Here is a 15,899-nt window from a genome sequence, read left to right on the forward strand (position 1 = left end):
GTCGAGTGGAAATACCTCATAGAGGTACTGGAGCGGTTCGGGCTTGGAACAGGGTTCACCGCTTGGGTAAAGCTCCTGTACAACGCTCCCATGGCGAGTGTACAGACCAACAATACCAACTCCCAATACTTCCAGCTGCACAGGGGCACCAGACAAGGATGCCCACTGTCCCCGCTGCTGTTCGCACTAGCAATTGAACCGCTAGCAATCGCGCTCAGGGCAGCAAAAAATTGGAGGGGGATCCGAAGGGGAGGTAGAGAGCACAGAGTCTCACTCTATGCGGATGATCTGCTCCTCTATATCTCGGACCCACAAAGCAGCATGGACGGAATCATCGCGCTCCTGAAAGAGTTTGGAGCCTTCTCCGGCTACAAACTCAACATGAGCAAAAGTGAGATCTTCCCATTACACCCGCAAGGGGGGGGGGGGGGGGGGGCAGCACTAAAGGGGCTGCCGTTCAAACAAGCCCGACATAAATTCCGCTACCTGGGGATCCAAATAGCCCATGACTGGAAAGGGATCCACAAATGGAACCTCACCAGCCTGACGGAGGAAGTTAAAAAGGACCTGCAAAGATGGAACACACTCCCGCTCTCCCTCGCGGGGAGAGTTCAGACGATCAAAATGAACGTACTGCCCAGGTTCCTCTTCCTGTTTAGATCCATCCCGATCTACATCCCCAAGGCCTTTTTCAAAGCGCTGGACAAACTCATCATGGCGTTCGTATGGGGGGGTAAAAATGCTAGGATCCCAAAGAAGGTCTTACAAAAAACAAAAACCAGGGGAGGGTTAGCCCTCCCGAATCTACAATTCTACCACTGGGCAGCAACAGCCGAGCGAGTAAGGGGATGGATCCAGGAGCCAGAAGCTGAGTGGGTGCGTGCGGAGGAGGCCTCCTGCATGGGAACCTCCCTCCGGGCCCTCGCCACGGCAGCACTCCCATCCCCACCCAAAAAACACTCCAGCAGCCCAGTGGTGACAGCCACCCTCCAATCCTGGAACCAACTGCGGCAGCAACTTGGCCTGACCAAAATGTCGAACAGGGCTCCCATCTGCAACAACCATAGGTTCAAACCAGCACTGACCGACGCCACCTTCAAAAGGTGGAGGCAGGACGGGGGAACATTGACAGTCAGGGACCTATACACGGACGACAGGATCGCAACACTGGACGAACTGACAGAGAAATTTCAGCTAGCTGGGGGGAACGAGCTACGGTACCTGCAGCTCAAAAACTTCCTACGAAAGGAGACAAGGACGTACCCACAACCGCCACCACAGACACTACTGGAAGACCTACTGGACGCAAGTATCCTAGAGAAAGGGAACTGTAGTGACATGTATGACCGACTGGTAGATAGGGACGACACCGTACTGGACGCAACAAGGAGGAAATGGGAGGACGACCTGGGGATGGAGATAGGGTGGGGACTCTGGAGCGAAGCACTGCATAGGGTCAACTCCACCTCCACGTGCGCAAGGCTCAGCCTGACGCAACTAAAAGTGGTACATAGAGCCCACCTAACAAGAACCCGTATGAGTAGGTTCTTCCCGGAGGTGGAAGACAGATGTGAACGGTGCCAAAGAGGCCCGGCCAACCACGCCCACATGTTCTGGTCTTGCCCCAGACTCGTGGAGTACTGGACAGCCTTCTTCGAGGTTATGTCCAAAGTGGTGGGAGTGAGGGTGGAGCCATGCCCGATAGTGGCGGTCTTCGGGGTTTCAGAACAGCCAGATCTATTCCTGGGGAGGAGGGCGGACGCCCTTGCCTTTGCCTCCCTGATTGCCCGCCGTAGAATCCTGTTTGGCTGGCGGTCAGCAGCACCGCCCAGAGCTGCGGACTGGCTGTCCGACCTCTCGGAATCTCTCCAAATGGAGAAAATCAAATTTGCCATCCGAGGGTCGGACGACGGCTTCCACAGAACGTGGGAGCCATTCATGCAACTGTTCCGGGACCTATTTGTGGCCAATGTACAAGAGGAAGAATAGTCGGGGGAAGGTAGCGGGAGGGGGGGGGGGGGGGGGGGGGCTACAGGTTCGTTACGGGGGTTCGATGGCTAGCTAAGGCCCAAAACCAAGCTAAATAAACATGTTGAGGGGGGGGGGGGGGGGGGGGGGGCGCAGTTACTACTACGAAGATGCTTACCTGTAAATATGTATGTTAATTTTTGCGTGTTTGTTTTTGTTTGTTTTTTTTTTTGTTTCTCTCTCCTAACAATTTGTAATTTGTTCAATATAAAATACGAAAACTGAATAAAAACATTTATAAAAAAAAAACACTGCAATGAAGTTACTGTGAAAAGCCCCTAGTCGCCACATTCCGGCACCTGTTTGGGTACACAGAGGGAGAATTCAGAATTCTCAGCTGGTACGCGAATTTAACCCGCGCTGCTGGCCTTGTTCTGCATCGCAAACCAGCTGTCTAGCCCACTGAGCTAAACCAGCCCTCCCATACTCAATCTTTGTTGATACCGAATTTAGTGCAAAGATAACTGACATAGTAAATCATAACATAATATTTAAGATTACTGACAAAAGACTACCAATAATATTCAAAGTACTCCCTTTCCCCTTTATTCATATCATGGGTGAGAAAATTTGAGGCCTGAGATAAGTTTGGTTTGATACAGGTTGTAGGGCAAATGAGCATATAAACTAGTATTGAGAATCAGTTTCATCCAGTTCCATAGCAAAAGGACATCTAAGGTCACCGAACCTATACGTAAGACCAAGAAAAGATATAAACAAATTTTAGTCACACTGGAAAAGGCTTGTTTAGGTTTATTTCCCCACTTTCACAATCCAAGCACCATTGACTTTGTCAAGATTAGTAACTAAAATGAAAAGTAAAATACTGAGGATGCAGATAATGAAATAGGTTTTCAGGAAATGAGCCTCTTAATTTGCTACCTTCTCTCAGTTTTGATAAAAGGTTACAGACCTTGAAACAACAACTGTTCCACTCTCCATAGATGTTGCCTAATCTGCTGAATATTTCTAGGATTTTCAGTTTTTCATTGTAATTAAAATGGCCGACATTTAGTGTCATCTCAGATAGTGAAAGCGCAGATGGAGGCAGTCCTTTTACATAAATAACTCAAACACTTTTAACATCCGAGGCAGTTATTAAAAAAGTTAAGCTCTCCAAAAATAAGGATATTGCCTGCTGCATTTGATCAAAACTACCAGCAGTGACAGCACAAAGTGGAAAAATTTGGGACTACTTGGTGGCATGGTCTCTAGTCCAGTATTGTTGGCATCGTCAGCTTGTTCTGGATTTTCCCTCACTTCAGTGTGTTCAAAATGTGCAAAATGGTTCAGCAATAATTACACATGCATGTAACTGATCATGTGTGGTAGCATTAACGATGGTGTCAGCCTTTAGTGACTGCACTTACTTCTGTATTAGAAGGCCACTGAGTCTAGTTCCACTCCACACTAAGTACAGACAAGTCTGACAGTTCCGCGCAGTACTGAGAGAGAGTTCTGTCCTTTAGGAGGATAAATATTTTGGATCTGTATTTAAACGGGAGGCAATGTTGCCTGCTCAGGTGAAAATACAAGGGCACTTTTCAAAGAAGAGCACGGGAGTTCTCTTGGTCTCCCTTTATCCCTTAAGCAATGGAAGTAAGTCAATATCATAGATCATAGAATTTACAGTGCAGAAGGAGGCCATTCGGCCCATCGAGTCTGCACCGGCCCTTATAAAGAGCACCCTACTCAAGCCCACGCATCTACCCTATCCCCGTAACCCAGTAACCCCCCTCTTAACCTTTTTGTATACAAAGGGCAATTTAGCATGGCCAGTCCACCTAACCCGCACATCTTTGGACTGTGGGAGAAACCGGAGCACTCGGAGGAAACCCACGCAGACACGGGAAGAACGTGCAGACTCTGCACAGATAGAGACCCAGCCGGGAATCGACCCTGGAGCTGTGAAGCAACTGTGCTACACAGAGTTATAATTCACCATTTATATCATTACTGTTTGTGGGGTCTTGCTCTGTGCAAACTGGTTGCCGTGCTCTCAATTGACTACTTCATTTGCTCTCAAATACTTAGGAATTCCCTCAGGTCATGAAATGTGCAATATAAACGCAAGTACTTTCATTTATTTCAAAACTCACAACCTCTACCACTTAGAAGGCCAAGGGCAGCATTCCCAAGGGCAGCAGGTGTACGGGAACACAATCACCTGCAAGTTCCCCTCCAGGCCATACACCATCCTAACTTGGAACTACATTGCTTTTATCGTTTCTGGGTCAGAAAACCTGGAACTTCTTGCCTAACAATACTCTGGTGTACCTACACCACATGGACTGCAGCAAATCAAGCAGGTGGCTCACCAGCCAGTAAGGCCTACATTCACAAAATAATTTTAAAAAAACGCTGTGCACATCTGCATCCGGCACTTCTGCAGTTTCCCCTGTTGTTGAATCAATATAAACTGAGTAGAAGCTGCCCTACTACATCAGAAATGATATAAAAATAGTATGGGTAATCACAGATGCAACCCTGTAGCCCCCTCCCCAGCATGTACATTTGGTCTCATTAACATCAATTCATGTAAACTGCTATTTTTCTGTAGAGTAGACGGCTGGTATCAATCAGCATGACCTGTACCTTGATAGAGATCTGAAAAAAAAAGTACAAATCCAAAAGGACATGGATGGTTCATATTTTGCAAAAGCTAATTTTATACAGTACTTGTGGAATGTTATTTTTCTTCCAGGAAAATCCCACATATTTTCTGAAGTTATTTTCCTTCTTTTTAAAAACTTGTAGTTTCCCCTCAATTTAGTCACAAACATGGATTCTCATACCTGAAAATTTAAAAGGGAAGGATTTTAGCCTCCTGGTTTGCAGTCTATGAATACTTCAATACGATTGACTTTCTGCCTGCTTGATGATATCACTGCTACGGTCTCGAGGCCTGGTTGCAGGTGCAGCCACAAGCCAGAGTTGTAAAGGGATTCCCACCCCATAATGATGGCCTGGCTACCTCTTCTTTTTATTTAAAGTTTTTTTAAAAAGGTGGTGAGGAGGAACGTCCATGTCGAGATGCCCTCACCGTTACTTACAATTTAATGCAGCTGGGTGCTTCTCTTCAGCTGAAAGGCCTCCAGTTTTGAGAGCCCATCTGCGCCCATAATTGGACAGAGAGGCTGTCTCCATGCCAATTTGCGGGGAGCCTCCATGAAAATCCCAGAGACAAAGAGATAAAAGAAAATATTTTTAAAAATTATTTTAATTTCTTTAAAAATCTCCAAAAGTCCAAAGACATGCAGGTTAGGTGCATTGGCCATGCTAAATCACCCTTAGTGTCCAAAAAGGTTAGGCGGGGTTATTGGGTTATGGGATAGGGTGGAAGTGACGGCTTAAGTGGGTCAGTGCAGACTCGATGGGCCGAATGGCCTCCTTCTGCACTGTATGTTCAATGTTCTAATTAAATTCTGAAAGGATGGGACCCAACACACGTAAAGTTAAAATGATAAGAATCAGTAAGGCTATTTGGCAGTAATTATGACTAATCATGCAACTAAACTTTTGCTTACTTTTGAATGCCTCCGTTTAAACTTTTCTGATGTTTCTACAAGTACTGCAACTGAATACTCTTACACTGATGTCAATGTTAAATCAATTGGTACCTTACGTTATATAATTGATTTGGGTAACTCGGACCGCAACTTTCAGATTTTCACATGTCAATGCATGCACACATGCTCAAGAGGTTCCTATCCAATTTACACCATTATAAGGCTGAATAATAATAATAATCTTTATTGTCACAGGTAGGCTTACATTAACACTGCAATGAAGCTGCTGTGAAAAGCCCCTAGTTTCCACATTCCGGCACCTGTTCGGGTACACAGAGGGAGAATGCAGAATGTCCAAATTACCGAACAGCACGTGGGAGGAAACCGGAGCACCCGGAGGAAACCACGCAGACACGGGGAGAATGTGTAGACTCCACACAGAAAGTGACCCAAGCCAGAATCGAATCTGGGACCCTGGAGCTGTGAAGCAACAGTGCTAACCACTGTGAATGTTGTTAACATCAGAATTATGCTCAATGCAAAAACCAGGCCACTCTAGCTGTTACAAACCCCATGGAGGCCATGGGGTGTGAACCATTCAGTTCCCCGTGACCTCCACAGAATGCAAACTTCCCCAGTAACAGGGCGGGGCTTCCCCTTTAATGAGGGGAGCCTTCCCGGTATAAAAACCCCGACTTGGGTGCAGGTTGGGGAGGGAGACCCTTTGAGGAGAGGAGCATTTGTGTATCGTTAATAAAAAAGTATTGTTTGCATCCTCCTTACTGTTTCATTTGTATTCTTTTGGCGTGGATACTCCAGTAGCTTTACCTAACCTTTATAAAATCTGCTGTTAAGTTTTATGGTTATTGAACTCCATGAATCATTAAAAATTCTTCCTCCAGGACATAACTATAAAACACTAACTTTATTTTAAGCTTGAGGTGCATACCTGGGAGGTTAGGAACAAACATAGGTTGAAAGAGAATCCTGTTTGACTAACAGTTGATCAGAGGCTAATCTCCATGTAATATTTAGAAAAGTCATTAAAATGAGTAATGTGGTGGAGCAGCATCAGTGTATTAACATGTTGCACCATAAATCTGTAGGGTGTGGGCTTGCAGTTATTACCACTCATGGCAAATGCTCAATCTAAGTTGAGCTGACACTGAGTAAATGTTAGGCATTTCACTGCTATAGTAGAAGCAAATAAGTCATAGAAAGAATCCGTTAACAGCACTTTGATGCAACTCCTAAAAATAATGCTGGCAGCAGAAGGTTGCAAGAATGAGTCCACTGAACCTATTCTGTGGCAGAAAATAAAAAGAAATTAAAGAAAAAAAGCAATATTACTGTTATTCACCTTCGCGCACTTAACTGCAAGCAGAATAGTGCATGCAAACATATGCCCGTGAAATTTGGGTTTGTAAACTGGTTTAACTTGTTGTCATCACAAACTGGAAGCTACTGCCACTTTCATGAGGACCAAGAGATTTAAAGAAAAGCTGAGGCTCAGCTATTGGACACAGTGAATTCCAAGTTGTACTCAATCCAAGGTAATATACTGCCATTAATATTACTTTAAAAAAAAAATTACAATGTTAAAAGGTACATCAACACACACTGTGACTCCGAGAAAAAGGATCCAGGTGCAAACATTGACCAAACACAAAGTGCATGATGGCAGCTGTAAAGACAAATAAATTGCGGTGATATGTAAACAGATTTGTTGAATATAAATCCAAGGAGTGCTACTGATACTCTACAAAGCATCAGAGAGAACAAAGGCCAGTATTTCATTCTGGTGTGGTCACCATATATAAGATATAGGGGCAGATAAAATTATTTCAAGAATTGTTTTTATGTACTTAAGTGTGAAGAGAAGCTAAGGAAAATAAATCAGTTTGTTTTTAAAAAGATTGATTCGAGATTTTGTTTTTAAAATGGGAAGCCATTAAGTAAGGTGGGTCAAACCAGGGCTCAACTACACAACTTTAAACTATGCAAGCCGTGAGCAAAGGAATTAATCATTCAACTTAGACAGGACTGCCACCTAGTGCAAAAAAAATGGACTTGATACAAAGCATTCAAAGAGGAAATACTATGACCTGAATTTTTCAATCAGTAACGATTGGTGGGATTTTTAGCTGCAAATTCTGGTAATCGGGCGTCTGATACAACACTGAAGTCTCTACAGGGGATTTGCATTATATGAGAGCAGGACAAGCAAGAGAATACTTACTGAGTAACACAGTATGAAAGAAGAGGTGTAAGATCAAATATTTAAACAGAAAATTATGTAGAGAGAATTAAAGAGAAGGATAGAAACAGAGGGGATTGAGAGAGAGAGAAATAAAAGAGACAAAGAAAATATTTAAATTTTTTATGAAATATATAATGATTGACATCTGGAAGGATCAGACTCCACACTTGTAAAGTAGATTTTCAGTGCCAGTGAGGAGTTTGGTTATAATTAAGGCATCACACCGTTAAAACTTCACTTACACTTGAATGGACAGCCCTAACTTTTAACTTTAGTGGGTATCTAGTGATTAGGTATTGCAATTTCATGCCCTTCTTGCGTTTGAATGCTAGTTCTCTTGGTAACGTATCAGTACAGCACAACTTAGGGAAGAGAGGAAAAATTGGACATCAACTTTCTGATTTCAGTGTTTAACTATGCGTGTATAGATGCTGGGAGTTGTTATTTACTCCATTATAGGTGAGCCCCATTAGCGTTGTGGTTATTTCTATCTCAAAGGTCTGGCCAATTAGTTTCTAATTCAAAAAAAGATAGTAGTTTCTGAATTTGAACAAGATTAAAGAAAGGGTCTGAATGGGGAGTAGCAAGGAAAACATATTAAATGTGCTCAACAGCCTCTCATCATTTTATTCTTATGCTGTTATCCAGTTAAGCAGCTGACCAAAGGTGAAGATTTTTGTTCCACCTCTTCAACTCAAAATTATTAATTTATAAGCCTAAAACCAAGAGCTTTACAAGATCTAAAACTAAAGTAGACGTGAGGTTGAAGAGTATTACAATTGTCAGCTTGCCATTTTTGGTAACATCCCTGCCTGAGTCAGAAGGACCTGGTTTCAAGCTCGACTCCAGGCTGGTTTAGCTCACTGGGCTAAATTGCTGGCTTTTAAAGCAGACCAAGCAGGCCAGCAGCACGGTTCGATTCCCGTACCAGCCTCCCCGGACAGGCGCCGGAATGTGACTAAGGGCTTTTCACAGTAACTTCATTGAAGCCTACTCGTGACAATAAGCGGTTTTCATTTTCAGATACTTTATCTTTATTTCCAATTAAGGGGCAATTTAATGTGGCCAATATACCTCCCCTGCACATCTTTCGCTTTCTCACGGCCCCGCTGCTGGCCCCTTTTCGGGGCCTGAATCGATGCTGCCGGCGACCCGTTAGCGCCGTCGTGTTCACAACAGCGCGGACACTCTGACTCACCATGGGAGAATCCTGCTCCATAATCTCCCAAACAGAGAACCCAGCCCTATGTGTTTACCTGAAAATGTGGTGCTAAAGATTTGCAAGGGAGCACTGGGGTTCCATAGAAAGGCTCAGCGATCAACTGCTCTTTGAAAGGACATCAATGTAATCGACATTATGAATAAAAAACAGCATTTAAAAGTATTTATCAGCTCCCTCTTTTTTATGTTAATCATCATAATCATGATTAACAGGAACTTATAGAATTTACAGTGCAGAAGGAGGCCATTCGACCCATCAAGTCTGCCCTTGGAAAGAGCACTAGCCCCACACCGCCACCCTATCCCCGTAACCCACCTAACCTTTTTGGACACTTTTTGGACACTTAGGGCAATTTAGCATGGCCAATCCACCTAACCTGCACATCTTTGGACTGTGGGAGGAAACCGGAGCACCCGGAGGAAACCCACGCAGACACGGGGAGAAGGTGCAAACTCCGCACAGCTAGTGACCCAGTGGGGAATCGAACCTAGAACACTGGAGCTGTGAAGCAACAGAGCTAACTAACCACTCTGCTACCGTGCCGCCCGAACATTTTAAAATACATGAAACAGGATCCTTCATAAGCCTATGCATGAAATCAAATTAAGTGATTCAACTAAATAATGAAACAACAAACATATTTAGCCTACTACAACTACCTAGGTTGATTTCCTTTAACATTGCTTGAATATTAAAATGATGAGTTACATAATTGCTTGCCAAGTATCATACAAGACTGAACTTGATCATTTGTATAAACTGGAACATCACCAGAAATTGCTTAGACACATGCATGCATATGATGAAAACACATTTATTTTGTCCAATTGGCTATAAATTCATTTTCCAGTGCAGCTGAAGACTGAATACTGCTCGTCATTAAAAGTAAAAACACTGCGGATGCCTCTGAAATAAAAAGAGAAAATGCTAGAAAAACTCAGCAGGTCTGGCAGCATCTGTGGAGAGAGAAATACAATTAAAGTTCTGTGTCCTTGACTCTTCTTCAGAACTAAGAGAGGGGGGAAATGTGATGGATTTTATACTGTTTAGAAGGGGGTGGAGCAGGTGGAGGAAAATAAGTCAGTGACAGATGAGAGCTGGGAGATCCAAGAATGGCGAACCGCCTGCCTTCGCCTCAGACAGTACCCAGGGGGAGGGTAGAATCAGGTTTTAGAGAATGGAGATTGTGGCAGGGACAGCTTTCTCTGTCTATTTTGGTTCAAATATGATCCAATTTGTTCCCCCCACATATTTTTCACAAAGGGTGTTGATTGTTTGCTAAGGCACTGCTACATTGGCCAATTCCCATCGTATTGTGGGACAGCAAAATCAAATGGATAGTTGACCTCATTCAATGGTCATAAATGTGCTTCTAGGAGTTGCTGAACGGCAATCAGAAATGGGAAACCTATCTGAATTTACTGAGCAAATGTTATATCTCTCCTACTGTTACAATTGAAATCAAACGAGACAAGATGATTCTTGGTCTGCATCGTCAACTCTCACTGGATAAACTTGCTGAAATATTCGGTAGGTTGGCTGATATATTTCTAATCATCTTCTTTCCACACCCACCCTTTACCCTCCCACAAACTTTAGGAGCTGTCATCCAAAGTACGATTCAAGTACCGCATGAATAACGTTTGACAATAATATTCTGACAGATGTTATGAACCGTTATGGAGAATAATGCTTCAAGTGTGCTTTTAATACACTAGGCAGTCTGTCACAGCATTGTATATGGTAAGTCAGATGACTTAGCTACCCTCTCATCCTTCTCAGATGTCTTTGTGTTGCCGTTCTGCTTCGTTTTCCTTTCTGGTCATTTGCAACTATAGAGCAGGAACTCAATTGCTTATTTTAGATACTGTGGATATTGCTTTACCTGTTTTCCCTCTCATACATCTCTTTGGAGCCACATCGAAGGTGTTCAATTTCTAGGTCTGTTTTCACTCGAATCTGCTCCAATTCATGACGAAGCTTGTCTTCATATTCATTTTTGTAGTGATCCCTTCCAAAAAAAAAGTTCCATATTGTCTTCAACATCAAAAGAAAAATGTGGTGAATTCTATACGTTTATGATACAACTGATCAAAATACTCACTGCAACAAATCAGGTCAAAGCATGATATTAATGTAAATTCAGTAAAGTTAGACATAAGTACTTTACTGTTTGAAATATGTTTTAAAGTTTGTTCATTATAACAAAGTTTGTGCATACTACTCCATCATTTAACCTTTCTGTTAATATAAACTCTTATACAAATTTTAAAAGCGCCATCGACATTCAGCTCTAACTTCTTCCAATCCACTACCTCCAAATGAATGTTTGCAGCCATACAGAATATGGGTTTTAATAAATAATCAATATTACTTTCATTTTAGCTTGTAATGGAGAGAAATGTTATATTAAGCATGGCACAAAAGCCATCGTAATTGAAAAAAATGAATAATTAAAAGGGCACATCCTACAATCAGACAGGCCTGTTCTTAAGCTTATGATGTCTGCAAGCAAAAGGCAGGCATTGTGCCCTTTTTGAATTAAACAAAAGGCTGGGCGACAACAGAATCCGGGTGCATTTATCAAGCTAACATCTCACCCAGAGTCAACTTGCCAAGCAATCAGCACCCTTGCCGCATGCAGTATAAATTGTTGCTCCCTTTAGAATTTGGTATTCTTGTGTGTCCTGATGGGTGTAAGTTGAAAAGTTTTGGCAGCATGTCTCTTTTTCAGCTATATGAAAGCTCTGTACTACCAAGTGACTATAAACTTAGAATCCTTGTGGATTTATATATTGAACAATAAATAAAGAATTTATTGATATTAACAACAATGTGTATTTATATAACACTATTTAATGGTCTGCAGTGCTTCATGGGAACATAATCAAACAAAAACTGACCCCCATGCCAAGAAAGACGCATAGGAGAGATTCACAAAGATTGGCTGAAGGGGTAGGTTTAAAAGAGCAACATAAAGGAGAGTGGTATAAAGGGAGGGGTTTACGCAGAGTATTATAGGTCTCGGGCCTATTAAAAAATTCATTTGTGCGGGATGTGGGCATCGCTGGCTAGGCCAGCAAATTTGCATAAGGACTAAATTGAGGGAAGCTAGCTAGAATAAATGTCAGCCAAACAGACCTTCACTATCAGCAGAATAAAACACCAATTGCAATTAAACAGTCTCTCAGCAAACAACCCGATAAATTGAAAACAGAGAATCTTCCTAAACTCCACCCGACTCTATGACAATGAAGCCTCCTCTGGTCTGTCCTCAAACCAGTTTTTAAGTTAACCATCCCTCATTTACAATTTAGTTTTTGATTTCAAGTATTTGGGTTTTTATTACCTTTCAGCGTTAATGTAATTCCTTTAACTCATTTAGCTCCAAAAACAAAACATCCCTCTGGACTGCAACTTCAGCAAGATTTGCAGACATCACATCTCCAGATCTTTTGCTGTGTAAACCCACCTGCTGTTTTATAGCTCTATCTCTTCTGACTTAATTAAACAAACAATCGTCACATGAACTGATATCTTGAGGTTCTCTGCCATTCTCCAAGTCCAGCATTTCAATTACTGTATCGTACCTTTCTAGCTGTTAATCTCTCACCGCAATATGGCCCCACCCGTAAAAGTGTAATAGGCTCCAAGCTTGCTTTACCCTCAAACTAAAAATATTCCAAAAACACATGAACCACACACTGGATATTCACAACAAACCTAAGGTTAGTGGCGAAGATGCAAAAACTCTAATGAGCCTGTATATGGCTTTTGAAACAAATGACAGCAAATTCACACCAATCTATTTTATGTTTCTTCAGAAGATCACTAGCCAAGGAAAAGGGGACGCTGGGGTCGTCTGTCCTAAGGCATCAAGAATCATTTTGAGCTGTGCAATTTGGATTGTCAGGCCAATTAACTGAAAATAAATCTTTCATTTTAATATAAAATTATAAGTCTTGGACAATATGACATACCTTGAAATCACATATTTTTCATACATTTCTTCCCTCGCTCGCTTTGCCTCCTCAAGGTGAGTTTGAAGGCGTTCTATACGGTCTTCTTCATGGGCACAGCGGACATTCATTTCCATATTTTGGCGATTCAAATATTCTTTGTCCTTTTGCAGCAAACTAACAGACTGCTGTAATGCTGACACCTGCAAGGGCAAAAATAAACACTTTCAAATGAAGATCACTGATTTTTAAACATGTTAATGATTTGAACAGTTAGCAGTGGACAAACACATTTTAAGAAGTAGTTATTTTTCAAGCAAGGTGGTCATTAACCATGCTTGACATGGTTAAGGGACTGTTTAGCACAGGGCTAAATCACTGGCTTTGAAAGCAGACCAAGGCAGGCCAGCAGCACGGTTCGATTCCCGTATCAGCCTCCCCGAACAGGCACTTCTGAACAATTCTGTGTGACTTTTAACATCTACCTGGATAGACAAAATGTAGACTCAGTTTAACGTCTCATCCAAAAGATGGCAATTCTGAGAGAGCATTCCCTCAGTGCTGCATCAAAATGTGAACTCAACTTACGTACTCTAGTCTCTGGAACAGAACTTGAACATAAGACCTTCTGACTTAGAGGACAGAGTGTTACCACTGAGTCAATGCTAACAACAAGTGTCGTATTGTTAGATTTCCTGACAACTAAAATTGGGTTTTTGAAAGTCAGACTCACGTCAGAGAGCCCGGGGGGGGTGTGTGTGTGTGTGTGTGTGTGTGTGTGTGTGTCTGTGTGAGAGGGATTGGAAACCCCCAAGTCCAGGCAGCCACTAGGAGTCCATGTCTCTGGGGACCGGGAGTGGGCTGAGGTTCTTAGGGCTTCCACATGAAGAAAGAAATAGAAAGATGCGAAAACTCAGATCATGCAGCTGGAAGCGGAGTACCACATTCAGAGAAAGGCTAACATGAAAGAGCAGAAAAAGAAGCTTCAAGCAGAAAGGACTGTAGGTGACAGACCTTAAGTTCAGGCAGCTCAGGTAAAGTCCAGGCAATCCAAGTGGGCTTGGGAGAAGTCCTGAAGATCTAAGAAGGTAGCAGACAATCGGTGACTCCGTACTACAGGCCATTGGGCCAATATTCTTCCTGGTGTGGTCAAAGAGCTGAAATTTGGTTTGTGAGTGCAGACTCAGGAATCCAAGGGAATGGAGTCTTGGTAGATGAGATTGAAAACCTACGACACGAGCCGTCATTAAGGCCTTCTGAGTTGGAGCAACCTTTGGAAAGAATTCCAAGGTGATTTCTTCAAAGTTGAAGACTGGAATCCCTTGTGTCAGAAAGACAGTTTCAATGAGACTGGTTCACGCAATGTTTACTTATGTCTGTATGGGTTGAGAAATCCATGGAATCTATTTTGGTCACATCTGCCATTTGCTGTGCCGTGTAGTGTGTCAATGATAACCATCATTAAAGTCATCATTAACCATCATTTGCCTTTTAATTCACAAGTACCTTCTAGTAACCCTGAATGTCAGAGTATAAGATAAATATTGTAAATTGTTTGATCTTTCGAACCTTGTGTAGTAAAGTGTATCTTTGTTTATTCAAAACCTGTGGAATCTTGTGGCTTTATTCTCGTAGCTAGTGTCTTGAATCTCAAACTTTGTGTACTTTAAATTAAGTGTTACTGGTCCCTAACTTTGGGGGTCTGGTCCAGGATCATAGCAACTGAAGGAAAAAACGAATCACTAAACATTCAGTGAGAATTATAAAATTACATTAACCCCGAGAGTAGTAAGGGCAGATTGATGGTCATACCTCTTTGGTTAAGTCATTTCTTTCCTTAGTTTGTGCCTTATGTGTGATTTCAAGCAATTCTAGTTTTTTCCTGAGCTCGGAAGCCTCCCGATCAAGCACATCTCTCTCACTGAAACAAATCACATGGAATGTGACCAGACACAAAATAACTATAATGTGCAAAGTTAAAAACAACTCAAATACATTTCTCATTCCTAAACCTCAGCAGATGTCTCAGCATTGACAAACAATCATTATGAGGTTTCATCACAGACTTTGTTTCTGTGTAGACATGCAAAGTACATCTCGTGCAAATAGCTGCAACCATCTAACCCCATTAAGTTTACTTCCTGTGTCAAGTGTTGAGTATTGTTTTTATGTCAAAATGTTTAAAGCAAAATGCTATATGAACATTTTTTTAAATTACAAAATTAGACGTTAAATATTTGCGTCATGTTTCTGAAGGGCACTGATATCCAATAGGTAGCGCTGACTTTTCATTCTTGTTACATCATGATTCAGTAGAACTAAAGTCAATGCTTGAACTGTTTATTAACTACTCACCTGCAGGATATATACAGAGATGCAAATAAGGCAACTCACAGGAATATTTGGCACAGTTCAGTGTCTTGTAATATATTAGAAGTCTTCCACTTGGCATACATTCAGACACTTTAACAAATCCTATGTCTGATCAAATTAAATGAAATTTTACATTTCAGTCTTCCAAAAGCAGGGTGGCAGGTACACACGTGACAATATAATTCCAGAGTTAATACCAGAATATGGAGGCATTGTGGTGCAGTGGGTACGGTTCCTGTCTCTGAGCCAGAAGCCCAGGTTTGAGTCCCACCCCAGACCTTGGTGGCCAAGAAAGGTACATTCATAATGCTGTCGAACAGGATGAGTACCAACTTGCTATCCTTCCAATGTACGCCAATGGCAGGCAGTAAGACCAGAGATTACTGGTCAACCATGTAATTGATGGAAAGTTGGAGATTCTACTATCACTTTCAATAGCTCCACAATGCAAGCATTTAAAAGGTGCATGGCCACAGCGGCACCATAGCATAGTGGTTAGCACTGCTGCTTCACTGCTCCAGGGACCCGGGTTCAATTCCAACCAAGGT

General features: G+C 42.3%; 1 protein-coding gene across 3 annotated transcripts in view; it reads right to left on the bottom strand.

The window, feature by feature from the left end:
• The window catches only part of pibf1 (progesterone immunomodulatory binding factor 1), a 135,395-nt gene that overhangs the window by 95,593 nt on the left and 23,903 nt on the right, over positions 1–15,899 (bottom strand). For all 3 annotated transcript variants that reach the window (XM_038818594.1, XM_038818592.1, XM_038818593.1), the window contains exons 7-9: positions 14,791–14,899; positions 13,000–13,181; positions 10,905–11,030 (exon numbers count right to left, since the gene is read on the bottom strand). In XM_038818594.1, the coding sequence (XP_038674522.1) occupies positions 10,905–11,030; positions 13,000–13,181; positions 14,791–14,899 (417 nt within the window). The remainder of the gene's footprint in view (positions 1–10,904; positions 11,031–12,999; positions 13,182–14,790; positions 14,900–15,899) is intronic.

Source organism: Scyliorhinus canicula, chromosome 14 (genome assembly GCF_902713615.1).
Source record: "Scyliorhinus canicula chromosome 14, sScyCan1.1, whole genome shotgun sequence".
Taxonomy (NCBI): Eukaryota; Metazoa; Chordata; class Chondrichthyes; order Carcharhiniformes; family Scyliorhinidae; genus Scyliorhinus; species Scyliorhinus canicula.